This window comes from Typopeltis vanoorti, chromosome 1, assembly GCF_054136105.1.
Source record: "Typopeltis vanoorti isolate ZY-2024b chromosome 1, IOZ_Tvanoo_1.0, whole genome shotgun sequence".
In the NCBI taxonomy this organism is placed as follows: domain Eukaryota; kingdom Metazoa; phylum Arthropoda; class Arachnida; order Uropygi; family Thelyphonidae; genus Typopeltis; species Typopeltis vanoorti.
The window spans coordinates 41,891,518-41,905,849 of NC_143549.1; the positions used below are offsets into that span (position 1 = coordinate 41,891,518).

Below are 14,332 nucleotides of genomic sequence, written 5' to 3' on the forward strand. Positions count from 1 at the left end.
TATCCTATTCTGATCACCAAAAATTTATAATATAAGTATGTACGAGTGAATGCAGACTATTTCTCCTGTGTGCTGGTAGTTTTTCCCTCCTTTTGTACATCCTGGAGATCACTTTGTAGGCTGGTGGTGGATGACTCGCTATCCGTTGCATCACAAACACCTTCAATAAGAGATTTCTTAATTAAACAAAGTCCCTTATCTCTTATTCATATTAAAATTTAAATCTGCAAGCCTATTACTTTTAAAAAAAATCACAGCACTACAGTTTCGAAACTTTCACCCTACAATACGAACTTGCAAAGAAAGTATTCAGTATTACTAGATTTGAGAAGTGGATACTTGATCTTCAGTTTTAGTGGAAAATGTTTTTTATACTTCCTTGCTGATTGGTCACTAACATTTGCAATAGATGTTATTTCTTTCAGTTTTGAGAACAGAGGATACGCTGCCCATTGTTGTAATTGGCTTGCAGACAATTTTTGTAATTGGTATAAACAGTGGTATTCTCTTTCCCAATTGTTGAACGGTTTCGATGTGTGAAAATTAACGATAATTCATGAATACTTGCACGTTTAAAAATACACAGCTTGGTCACTAACATTTGCTACACAGATATTATTAGGCGTTCTGGGTCTGAGCTTTTCAACATATTCACGAATATTATTCTCCTCGGAATATTTCCACTATAAAATATTTATTCATGAAAAATGCTTAGAAAACTAAGACAAATTCCAGGAGAACTTCTCGCTGAACACTTACTCATCTTCCGCAGAACACCAGTGTTCTGCAGAAGATGAGTAACCTCACTAGAAAGAAATATGCTTGCAAACTGGTCACTCAGTAAATCAGCTATTTTATCTGCTTCTGTCTCCTTGTGAACATCATCACTCATTAAGGTTAATCATCATCATCATCATCAAATTCCTGCTATGTACCCTCAAGGGGTGTACAGGATATGACAGTACTACATGAAAAAATTACATCATTACTAATTATTAAGGTTAATCTTCCATGGTTATTCTTCCTCTTACTTTTCACTTAATGAAAGAACTCTTTGGAATTTCCTTTGACTTGCATGGCTAAATTCTTCTCATAATCTGATTTTGCCTTCCTTGCCATGCTGGTCACCTTTCTCTTTATTTACCATCCACAGCATTTTCTTCTTCTGCAGCTCATGTTTAATGATAATATTCATCTATCTAATTTCTACTCGATTAACCCTTCTTCCCCTAGGTATACAATTTAATACTGCTTCCTCTAGATGACCTTAACTATATCCTATGCACTATTAACATCCTTACCCTACAGTTATGCCATGGTACAGATTTAAGATTATTCCTAAGCATGTCATAATTACTTGCCTTGTAGTTCCACAAATACCCCTTCTTGATAGAATATGTTTTACAATCTCCCGAGCTAAGACCTTACTTTCACCCAATTGGAGGCAGTGTTGCCTTAAAATTGGACAAGACACCATTTAGCAAATGTACTCTTTATGATCAAGCCAACTTCCCATACCTCCATCAATTCTAACTGCTGATTTACAGAATAAATATAGACTGCTTGATATATCCTATTTGCACTGTATAACTGTATAATTTTGAAACCTTTTCTTTTGACACTTTTCATGTGCCTTTTCCAGGCTATTTCATCACTTCTCCACTATTTGTCTTAAAGTGAAAATTTGCAACATTTTTTTTTTCTCCACCTCATTTTTGTTTAAGATCTTCCAAATTGACTTTGCCTTATCAATAATAATGGCTTGAGTCAGTGAAATGTTTTAAAGCATCTACTCAATGAGAATTTCTTTAATTTTTCTAAATGCTTATTTCTGTTCTAATTCATTTGCATTAGAACATAATATCATAATCTTTTAAGCTACTAACTGTGGCATAACATGCAATAATTATAGAACTATAACCTTGATCTCACATGCAAGCAAAATTCTTCTCTATATTATTAAAGAAAGACAATATGCAGCATCAGTGTCCTGCAGAATAGGCAGTTTTTAGAAAAGGACATGGAACCAGAGATCAAATTTCTAATCTATGGCACTTGAAGGCTGAAAAGGCTCAAGAATTTAATATTTCCTTGTATATATGCTTTATTGATTATGCTAAAGCATTTGACTGTGTCAGGTGGGAGGACCTGTGGAAAATTACCAAGTAAAATGGGCATCCTAGAACACTTTACACATCTTTTTAAAACAACTCTACAAGAGGAATCAGGTTGCTGTGAAGATGGATAGAAAAACATCTCAGTAGTTCAACGTCGAGAAAGGTGTGAGACAAGTATGCATATTCTCCCTTGATCTGTACAATCTTTACAGAGAATACATTATGAGAAAGGCACTTAATGGACTTGGTAGTAATTACTCAGCAGCTGCAAGAAGATAAATAATCTTAGGTATGCTGACAAAGCCATTCTTATTGCCAACAGCAAAGGAGAACTGGAGTCCCTTATTAAAAGAATTGAATAGGAAAGCCTGGAATATGGTTTAAGAATTAATCGTGATGAAACAAAATACATGGGCATAGATGAAAATGACAGTTTTGCCCAAGACATAGACTACGAGAAGGTGGATGAATTCAGTTAACTCATCATCAAATTCCTGCCATGTACCCTCAAGAGGTGTACAAGATATGATAGTACTACATGAAAAAAATTACATCATTACTAACTTCCTATCTACAATTTTTTTCCAAATCAGTCTGTTACTTGTCAAGACTCCAACATTATCAGATCTTATATTTCTATTGTCTAAGGCACTTTGTACTGTATCAATCCACCTATATCTTGGTCTTCCTCTGGGTCATTTTCCTGCCAACCTGGCAGAGAATACTTGTTTTGCTAATCTTTCTTTGCCCATTCTGTTTAAGTGACCATACCACGTGAGATTAGCTCTGCTAACGCATTCATGGATGCTGACAATGTCAAGTTCTTTCCTAATATCCTCGTTTTTAATATGATATTGCCATTGATGCCATCTGTTCATGCCTATAATCTTTCTCTGGACTCTCATATCTGCGGTCTCTAGTCTTTGGTCAAGTGTTTTACTTCTGACCCAGCTCTCAGATCCATAAGTTAAAACTGGTTTGAGCACTGTCTTGTATACAGCTAATTTAGTGTTCCGACTAATTTCTCTCTTATTCCATGTCTATTTCTATATTGAATTTACCATCTTCACTAAAAAATTGTGCCTAAGTAGCCAAAATGTTTTACTTGTTCCACAGGTTCTCCATTCACAACGCAGCTGACATTTTCAATGATTCTGCCTATTTTCATTGTCTTTGACTTTTTATTGCTGACCTTCATACCATATCTATTACAACAGTTGTTCAATTTAATCAGAGAATCTTGCAGACTTGTAGCGGATTTATTTAGAAGTATAACATCATCAGCACAAAGCAAAGCGCTGACATTAATATCTCCAATTTTGATATCATGTTTAATACCACTTTCCTTCATAATGTGATCCATATAGATAATGAATAACAGAGGGGATAATGTACATCCTTGTCTCACACCAGATTTAACATTGAACCATCTCCCTGTACTTCCTTCAATTCTAACTACTGACTTACAACTCAAATAAAGACTAAATATTGCTTGATATAATGCCCCATTGACACCATATAACTGTAGCATATTGAATAGCTTCTCTCTTGGCACCTTGTCATATGCCTTTTCCAGATCGACAAAACTTAAATACAGATCTTTGTTATATTTCCATGCTTTCTCGACTATTTGTCGTAAAGTGAAGATCTGATCCTGACAACCTCTATTTGGCCTGAATCCATCTCGTTCTTCACCAAACTTTTCTTCCACGATTCTTCTCAACCGTTTCTCAAATATACTTGCATAGATCTTGCGAAGAACACTCAGTAGGGAAATACCTCTGTAATTCTCACATTCAGTTTTATTTCCCTTTTTATATATGGGTACTATGAGAGCTCTACTCCAATCATTGTGAATTCGTCCCTCTGTCCAGGCTTTCTGAACTATGCAGTGCAGCCACCGTAAGACTCTTATACCACCATACTTCAGCATTTCTGGTCAAATATCTACTCCTGCTGCCTTTCCACATTTTAAGCCTTTGATGGCTTTTTCTACTTCAAGTATGGATATGTATTCCTGACTGCATGCCTGGTCAGTGTTTTTTACCACTGTGCTGTCATCACTGCTTGTTTCATTTAGCAGTTTTTCAAAGTAATTACTCCATACTTCAATTATATCTTTTTCTCCTGTTTTCATGTCCCCTTTATCATCTCTAATTCCTTTTACAGCACTCTTTCCAACATTCCTAAGCTTCTTCAACAACCTCCAGAATATCTTGACCTTTTTGATATTTATTTTCTATGTTCTTATCAAAGTCCTCTCATGACTTTTGTTTAGCTAGTTTTACACAGTGTTTAGCTTTCTTACATTTGTCTCTGTATTCTCTAAGAGCATAAGCTGACTTATTTGACAGGAACTTTTGATATGCTTTCTTCTTTTCCTTCACTGCCTCTTTAACTTCCTGTGTCCATCAGGGAGTTCTGATTTTTTTTATCCTTGCAGACAACCTCACTACATGCCTCTCTGGCAGAATCAATCAAAGTTTTCTACAGAGTTTGCCACTGAATCTCCAAGGTTTGATTCCTGTTCTCAAACTCTTTCATTTTTTCTTAAATAATATTTGTGTATTTTAGTCTATAGTTCACATCTGAGAGCTGCTCAACTTTTATTCGATTTAAAACTTTCTTACATGTTATTCTTTTCAATATGAAATTCAATTTTATCCTGCTGAAGACTAAATAGTGATCACTTCCAATTTCAAATCCTCTGTACACTCTGGTGTCTTGCATCAGGGAGAAAACATCACTATCAACAATAACATAGTCAATGAGACTTTTCGTATTCCTTGCCTCTTCTCTCCATGATCATTTCCTACTCTGCTATTTAGATCCCCAACAAGGACCAACTTTTCCTTTTTCATTGTGTCATTTGCTTTTTCTAAAGCCTCAAAAAATTCCTCCACTTCTACTTTAGTAGAACCTTCTGTGGTACCATAGGCACAAATAAGTCTCATTGTCCAGTTCCCCATTCTCATATATTTGCCCACATTACTCTACTCTACTTGAGACTGAATGCCATTCAAGAAGATTAGCCTCGTATTTTGTGTTGAATACTATGGCTACTCCTTCTTTTCCTTGATTGTCATTGCCTGAATATAACATTTTGTATTTATTGCTCAGAAAGATCTCACCTCCATTCAGCTCCATTTCTTTGCCATTCAGGCTTCTTACGTTGATAGTACCGATCTTTAACTCTGGTGATGTTGAGTTGGGGTTTATTTTCAGATTTGTTCCAATAGCTGACTTTTCGCTGTTCGCCCTGGTTCCCTTGCAAAAACAACGGGGGACCTTGTTTAACCGGCGACGCCCCAGCCGGCATGAAATTTTGTCATGTTGTACCGTCATTCTATATTTTGGTTTAACCAATAAGAATACAATTTGGTCGGCTAAATCCCAAATTGCCAGCCCATCCTCGTCCATTCGGTATCCAAGTAGATACCCAACAGGGTGCACCACGAGAAGGTGAGGATTGGATATTACTTAGAAGCCCTGGTCGTTACTCCGCATTCCTTTAAAGGCTATGTGGAGGTCTCCTCTCAGTTATACAGCTTTGATCCTTAAGCACTCCATTCATTTACCTTGGAGTTCTAATAAGCACCAAGAGTAGATGTCAAACCCAGAAATTTTAAAAAAATTGCCATGGTGAGGTCAGCAATAGTGCAGTTGCAGAAGACAAGCATTTCAATCACCAGTTAATCAAGATTGGTCGATAGCTTTGTTTTTTCAATTTTCATTTATTGTACTGAATCTTGGACACTCAGCAAGAAAGATATGGACAAGATAAATACCTACAAGATGTGTGCTGAAAAAGGATGTTGAGAGTCTCCTGAATGATGAAAGGCGAAATTGTGACATTGTAAATGAAAGAATTCTCAAATATTTTGGTCATATTTGAGGATGTGAAAATGACAACCTGGAAAACATCATACAGGGCCAAGTGGAAGGACAAAGCCAAAGAGGACACCCAAGACCAAGATGGTCGGACCAGATTAAAATGATCCCTGGACTTATTTTGAAATTGGCCACTGCTGCAACAAAAGACAAGCATTTTGGCTAGGGTCATGAGTCTTTAGACATGAGACTGGCACAAAGAAGAGAAGTGGTATAACTATAAATAACAAATTACACAATAACCATAGTAATTAATTTTAATGAAAGTACAGATATTTTACTGAAAATAACAGTACATCATCAGCATAGAAACAAGCAAATCAAAGAACAGGAAGAACATACAACAGTCAATTTACCAGTTAAAAACTAGTGCTGCAAGCTAGATATTAATGTATTAATAAATAATATTAAAATTATTTTTCATGTTTACATAAAATGAGAATCTACCAAACTTTTGGGGGGGGAGAGAGAGACAATCATTCCAATTGAGGTTAGGCTGATGTAAAAGGGCTTCAAAACTTTCTTTGAAAAGGAATTCATATTTAAAACTGCTTCTATGGGGAAGACTAGCTTCATCCTGCTAGATACTGTGTTTAATGTCATTACTGTGCTGTGTCAGACTAGACTTTTGAGGTTTCATATATTAAATGTAATACTGATGTTCATTAATTCTTTTTTTCTTTATACAGAATGGTCTGTGTGCCCAAAGTATGTCAAATTACATTCACAAGGAATATGGTAAACACCAACTAACAATAGAGGTGACAGTATGTCTTTTGTAGATGGTAACGATGAAAAATTTTGTTGATAAGAAAATATGTGGGAATAAATGATACTTTTTCAAAATTGTACCATTAGGTTCAGAGATACCAGAAATATGGAATCCTTTGGTCTGTTGAAGAATTCTTAAGTATTGGAATTTAAGAATCAATTATCTGCCAGATTTGATGAGAGTTGTAATCATTTAATTCCATTAAAGTTTTGAAAAATTTTGTTGTAAGCTTGAGGGAGAGGAGCATACATTGTGCTCTGTTAATTAAAGACTAAATAACATCAATTTTTTGAGGAGTGTGATGAGCAGACTTTTGATGAATGTATCTGCCAATAAAGGTAAGTTTTTGATAAACACTGGTTGACAAAATACTAGAGACTATGCGAGTGAGAAGGATGTCCAAGAATGGTAAGCTATCCCAACATTTTTTTCTTTCATGGTGAATTGGATGTGTGGATAAAAGCTATTGATCTGTGGTGGGAATATAGCAAGTTCAATTTTAGAATGAGGTCAAACAGCAAAAACATCATTGACGTAATGAAACCCAAGAGTGGATTGTGGATGAATGGATGAGAACAAGGTATCTTCCAGATGTTTCAAAAAACAGTTTGCTGAAACTAGAGACAGAGTGCTATCCAGGAGGGTGCCTTCAACTTGTCTATAGATCTTGTTTTTTCAGCTGAAAAACAAGTCTTTATTTAATAGAGCACATTAATGTATGCTCCTCTCCCTCAAGCTTACAACAAAAACTTCTCACTATCAAAACTTTATTCCATTAAAGTTTTGATAGTGAGAAGCCTCTTGGTAGAATTTTGAAGAAGTACCACCTTATTCCCACATTTTCCTATCACGAAATTTCACATCTGTTACCATCTGCAAAAGAAAAACTGTCATTAGCTGGCATTTTACCAGATCCTCATGAATGTAATTTGATGCACTTTGGGCAGACAGGCTGTTCTGTGGGGAAAAAATTAAATGAACATCAGTATTACATTGGATATGTGAAATCTCAAAAGTCTGGTCTGGAACAGCATAGTATTGACACTAAACACAGTATGCGGTGAGATGACGCTCATCTTCTTCATAGAAGCAGTTTTAAATCTGAATGCCTTTTCAAAGAAAGTTGCAAAGTCCTTTTACATTGGCCTAACCTGAACTCTCCCTACCAAAAGTTTGGGAGATTATTGATTGATGTATTAATATCTAGCTCGCGGGAACAATTTTAGTTATATTAAACTAAAGTTTTTATTCAAACACGGTAGTTGTCTCCATAATTTTCAAAAATGCATTCGGATCACAGTGTAAGCTTAAAAGAAAGGAATAGTTTTTTAATTGGTAAACCAATTGTATATACTTGTATCCCTGTTCTTTGATTTGCTTGTTTCTACATGCTAATGATTTCCTTTAATTAATTACTATTGTGGCTATCGTGTAATTTGTTGTTTATACTTAATGTCATAGTATGTTACATTATCTTAATTTTTTCATTATGGTACTCATAATCGATGGAGGACATTTGTTATTTTTGCTTTCTCTCTCTCTCTCTCTCGCTCTCTCTCACACACACAAAAAGATGTCTGATCATCTTTCATTTCACCAATTATCTCCATTTTATTTTCCAACATGATACATCTATGTGACATTTTCACATTCACTTGGTGTTATTGCACTTCTCTTACTGGATATAGCGGCTCTTAATTAATTGAATTTGCAATTTTTAATCAAAACTAACAAAGTGAGGCCCAACAAGCAAACTGAGTGTTTTTTCTCTCCTCTCCAGTCTTCTCATCCCTGATAAACTCAGATGATAGATAGCTATCTAGTTCTCATTATTGCTTGGTTGTTTTGACTGTTTTGTTACATGTCTGGTATCCATAGTTTCATATTTACATTTTTTTTTTTAATATTAGATTTTTTTTTTGTCCTTCTGATTTCAGAAATGTTATAGACAGAGGACTACCTGTAATCTAAAAGAATCAATCATTTCAAAATTGAAAGAAATAAATCAGCTGAAACTGATAAAATTTATAACAAACTGATAAAATATAAAGGTAAAGAAATAACTGAAAACATGCTACATTTAGCCATGTCTTTAAGACAAGACAGATCTCTAATGAATGAAGAATCAGTGTTACAATACCAGTATTTAAGAATGGAATAAATTCTGAACTCTAAAACTATTGAGAATTAATTTATTGTGCACTACCTTAAAAATGTCTACAAAAATTGTGAAATAAGAATTTAAATCAAGACAGACATGAACAAGAATTCAATAAGGGAAGATCAGATACTGATACATAAATTTGTTGCCACATTAGAGAACGCTTTGATAGAATCAGATTATTTATATATGTACACAAAATGAATGTGTAATAAAATATTGTAAAATTAAAATATGCAGAAAATTCTATAAGAAAAGGCGTGAGACAAGATGGTTCTTTAAATCCATTATGGATGAAATAACAGAATTTAAGAAATCAAAATTCCATGAAATAAAAAGCAAAGAATTTAAACTTGATTCTGATATATAGATATATCCTATCTTATTCTTCTCATCCATCCTAGGATGGGTTGAGCCCACCCCCCCTTAATGAGGGGGGGGGTTACTGATGAATTAATGCAGCTGGTTGGGCACTCCTGCTGCATCCCCCTGAGGGCAGTATTCATGACTGTAATCAACGTGTGTTCACGGGGGGGGTTTGCCTGCTTGCAGGTGGGAAAACCCCAGATAAAATGGGGAGAAAAACCTTGCTGTCCACCCCCAAGACTGGCTAATTTGGCTATGTCTGAGAAAGATCCTTAAGCTCCTCATGCTCCCCAGGCATATAGTTGTGAAGCACATAGCCACTAGACTAACTGCAAGGACATGTTGGTGTGTAACTCACAGGAAATGAAGATGGCATCCAAAGGCAATATTTAAATACCAAAGATATGCAAATATTTTAATATTGATATATAAATACAGAATCAGAAATAATGGTAATTGCCAAAGAACCAATAAAATATAAATTGGAATGAAATGGGAACATATTGGAACAAGTAATAAAATTTAAATACCTAGGAATAACTTAAAAGTGAAAATATAAATAATGAAGCAAACAAACTGTTGCTGAAGACAAAAATATCATGGTACTTAAATTCAACAATAAGAAAAAATAAATCATAACAAAGGCATAAGAGGTATAAATCTGTAGTCTGATGAATATTAACTTATGCATATGAAACAAAAATAGAAACATCAGAAATCCACCAGATAAATACATGTGAAATGAATGCTAAGATAAATAGTTACTAAAATAAATATTTAATAGAATAAGAAATGAAAAGATTAAGAATATCAGCCCCATCTCATAAATAGTGCATGAATAAGAAAAAATAGATCAGAATGAAATATGCATAAATAGAATGAATTCAGAAAAGTATAGTTTAATTAGCAAGAAATTGAAAACCAAATACAAATCCAGTTGGCAGAGAAAAAAAAAAAAGAGGCAGAGGAGGGATGTAGATTGCTTGTATTGAAGTGCTGTTAATGCACAAAGCTTACTTAAATTAGGCTACTTGATTCAAATTTTGCCTTTGCAGTGATTGTTTACTGTGCATACAATCAAAGACTATTTTTTTTTTAAATCAGATTTTTGTTATAATTCTATTCTGTTAATTTTTTTTATAAAAACCTATATATTTAAAATCTGCCAATAATTTCATTCTCTAGTTTTGCAGGCCCTGGAGTACTTGTCTGTTCTATTGACAATATGCCTACTCAGATGCCTTTGGAAGCTACAGACTTTTTTGGAAGCCTGCTATTTCCTTATATGAATGACATTGTAAGTTTTTAAATTTTCTAATCATTATGCAAGTAAGGAATTGATTATTATATATGTTTTTTTTTTTTTTTCTTAATTCATGTTTTCTTTTCACTGTGTGTCTAATGCACAGAAAAGTTAAAGTTGAAATTAATAAGTTAAGTGCTTCATCTAATGTTGAAGCATTGTAATACACAATATCATACACAAACTCCTGATGTTTGGTCTCTCAGGAGGTGCAGGTTTCTCTGATAGTACTACATGATTAAATTCGTTATTAATGTCTTCTTGTTTACAGTTTTCTTCTGCATTATTCTGTTATTTTTCAGGTGTTAAGTATTGCCAAATGTAATATTTCGGTCTCATAAAGAAACTACTGATAGTTTCTTTGTAAGAAACTATCAGCAGTATTTAATCCATCTTTTTCATCCACTAGATAATTTCCTGTATTCATGCATCAAGCACCTGTTTTGCTAACTTCTCTCTTTGTTTTCCGTTTAAGGCACAATGTGAGCAGAGTTAATCTAACCAGTCACCTTGGATTAGCTCTGTTCACATGTTCCTGAATTGTAACATTCAAGTTTCTAACAGAATCATTTTTAATGATTCTTTCATTAGTACCATCTGTTTACTTGCCTACTTTTCAGAAGATCTTTTGTGTAATTTGATACATTCATGTTTGCTATATGGTATAGCATGAAAATTTCTGCATTGAGCCTACTTTTATTGCACAAGATGCAGGATTTCTGAAAGTGGTGCTTACTAGTAATTTCTGACTATTATATTTTGCTTATGTTATCAGTAAGTTGATAATATGCTCTGCAATATTATCAACTTACGAAAGCATTCAGAAATGAAATACAGTGATGAGCAACTTGATTCCATTATTGTGTAATTCTTGCCATTAATTTATTCAAAATTACTAATTTACTGTTTAAATTCCCACTACAGTGGGACTCTTGATTTCAACACTCTGAAATGTTTTGACTTAATTCTTGATATTCGATGTGCTTCCAAGAGATATACAAAAGGGTACAGAACTTGACTCTGTCAATTATATTTATGGAACCAAACTATTTTTAGCCTGCTTCTGTCAAGAGTTATAATACTTAGGTTAATGATTTTGTCATCTGAATGTTTTAATTTTCCTTTTATTTTGTGCTGCCTACGTGCAGGTTACAGTTTGTTTAATTTCTGATTATGTTTGATAAGCAAAATGTTAGAATGACTTCAACTAGCACTTAAGACTGAATACATGATTTCATGTTCATTGAAATAGCACTGCACAGTATGAACAATGTGAAGAGAGAAAAAAATACATTAATTAAAGTTATTAATATTTTGTGAGTTTTCTACCCAGCATCTTCAGAGCACTATAACTGTGACATGCTCACAGCACTAAACTAAATAATTATGGAAAACATTTCACATTGTAACTGAAACAGAGCTAATGTCCTTACATGGCACCCCCCCCCCACCTCTGTGGACCAGATAGCCTGATTTCTTCAAATTAACTTTATGGTAAACATTTCTCAAAATGACAGTCTCCTTGTTGGCAACTAAATACAACCATACTTGAATTTTTGAGGGATAAATATCTTAAACTGCATGTGACTGAAGCAACTAGAGGCTTTAGTGTTTTGGATTGGATGATAAATTCACAAGATGTAGTTGTTAATGAAGTACTGACAGTACTTCATGACAGTTAATGAAGTACTGCTGCCAGTTGATGTGAGTGATCATGATGTACTTATTTGGAAAGTGGTAAAACAAGTTACTGTCAAAAATGAAATATGTGGAAGTATAAGTTGGGTGATTATGGGAAACTGTAGTTAACTAGCATCAAAATGTTGGGTAGATGAGCTGTGCAAAAATGATGTAGGCAGTGTATGTAAATTCATAAGGTGGTATCTGACACAAGCAATGCAGTGTATAACTGCATCATACCCATGGTTAAGCAAGTAAAAAGATTATGAGTGAAATGGATGAACAGCAAAATCTAGCAAACTGTGTTGGAAAAGAAAATGTTATGGAGGTGATACAAGACAATTGGTGGCAAGCAGATCTATGAAGAGTATAAAGTGCAGGCTAGGAAGGTGACAAGCAGGAGAAGAAAGAAAAGGTGCAGTATGAGAGAAGATTGGCTGGTCAAGTTAATGTTAATTCAAGGGACTTCTCCTATATGGGAAGCCAGAACAAAAATAATTATGGTAGGTTAGCACTGCTTACCTACCATAGTTAGTTTGTTGCAAAAGATATAGTGAAATTATCGAATGTGCTCTTTATCAGCGTACATAATACTGGTGTAAATGATGCCATGCAGTATGTAGAAGGGAGGCAGGTATTACAAGAACTGGAAGTGAAAGAATCAGAAGTGTATCAGGTGTTGATTGGATTAGATATTAATAAGTCATGAATAAATGATATATCACCATATATTCTTAAGGAATGTGCACAACAGTTAGCGAAGTGTATCAGGTGTTGATTGGATTGTATGTTAATAAGGCATGAATAAACGGTATATCACCATATATTCTTAAGGAATGTGCACAACGGTTATCTATTTCCTTAACCTTAATGAAAATCTTGCAATGGGTAAGGTTCCAAATGGAATAGAAAGAGGCAAAAGAATGAAAAGAAGACAAAATTGTACCACTCCATATGCAAGGACAGAAGATTCCAATATAGACCAGTCTGTACAACTGCAGTTGTAGTCAAGGTGTTGCTGGGTTGATAGGATATTCTTTAGAAGAGTTTTTTTCCCCCCACTTGGTTAGACTATAATAAATTTAGTTTAATCCTTTATCCAAATGTAAGCAAACAAAGCTTGTGCCTGAAGTATCTTCAGGACTGAGGCAACTCTTGGTAAAGGTGGACCAAACTTTCATCACCCCTTGTCTTAGTATCAACCATAATGCAAAGCACATCTCCTTGTGGACATGTATAATGCTATACATTAAGCGAAGGGCCACTACCCAAACCAGTTTCAACCTTTATTGAGGTCTCATCAGTGGGAGCCAGATCCAGAGGGGGTGATACTAAGGTGGAAGCAATGGAGAAGTCATATTTACCTATACGAGTTGCCAAAAGGTGCCTCACCTTATTATTAAATTATTCAGGATTTAGAGAAAGTTGTTGGAAGTTTCTTTCCACTTGGTTAGACTATAATAAATTTAGTTCAATCCTTTATCCAAGTGTAACCAAACAAAGTTTCCACCTGAAGTATCTTCAGAACTGAGGCAACTCGTGGTAAAGGTGGACCAAGCTCTCATCACTGCTTGTCTTAGTATCTCCCATAATGCAAAGCACATCTCCTTGCAGACATATATAATGCTATGCATTAAGGGAAGGGCCACTACCAGACTGGTTTCAACCTTTATTGAGGTCTCATCAGTGGAAGCCAGACCCAGACTTAGTATCACAACCTCTGGGTCTGGTTCCCACTGACAAGACCTCAATAAAGGTTGAAACTGGTCTGGGTAGTGGCCCTTCCCTTAATGCATAGCATTATACATGTCTGCAGGAGATGTGCTTTGCATTATGGGAGATACTAAGACAAGGAGTGATGAGAGCTTGGTCCACCTTTACCAAGAGTTGCCTCAGTCCTGAAGATATTTCAGGTGCAAACTTTGTTTGCTTACACTTGGATAAAGGATTAAACTAAATTAATTATATTAGGGTATTCTTTATGAAAGTCAGCTTGGATTTGTAGCAATTTATTTGCATTTTATGATAAGATAATGAGTATG

The 14,332-nt window shown here is 34.7% G+C and overlaps 1 protein-coding gene across 1 annotated transcript in view; it reads left to right on the forward strand.

The window, feature by feature from the left end:
• Positions 1 to 14,332, forward strand: part of LKRSDH (lysine ketoglutarate reductase/saccharopine dehydrogenase) — a 363,892-nt gene that overhangs the window by 88,015 nt on the left and 261,545 nt on the right. The window contains exon 10 of the mRNA XM_090398943.1: positions 10,493 to 10,604. Coding sequence (XP_090255069.1) covers positions 10,493 to 10,604 — 112 coding nt within the window. The remainder of the gene's footprint in view (positions 1 to 10,492; positions 10,605 to 14,332) is intronic.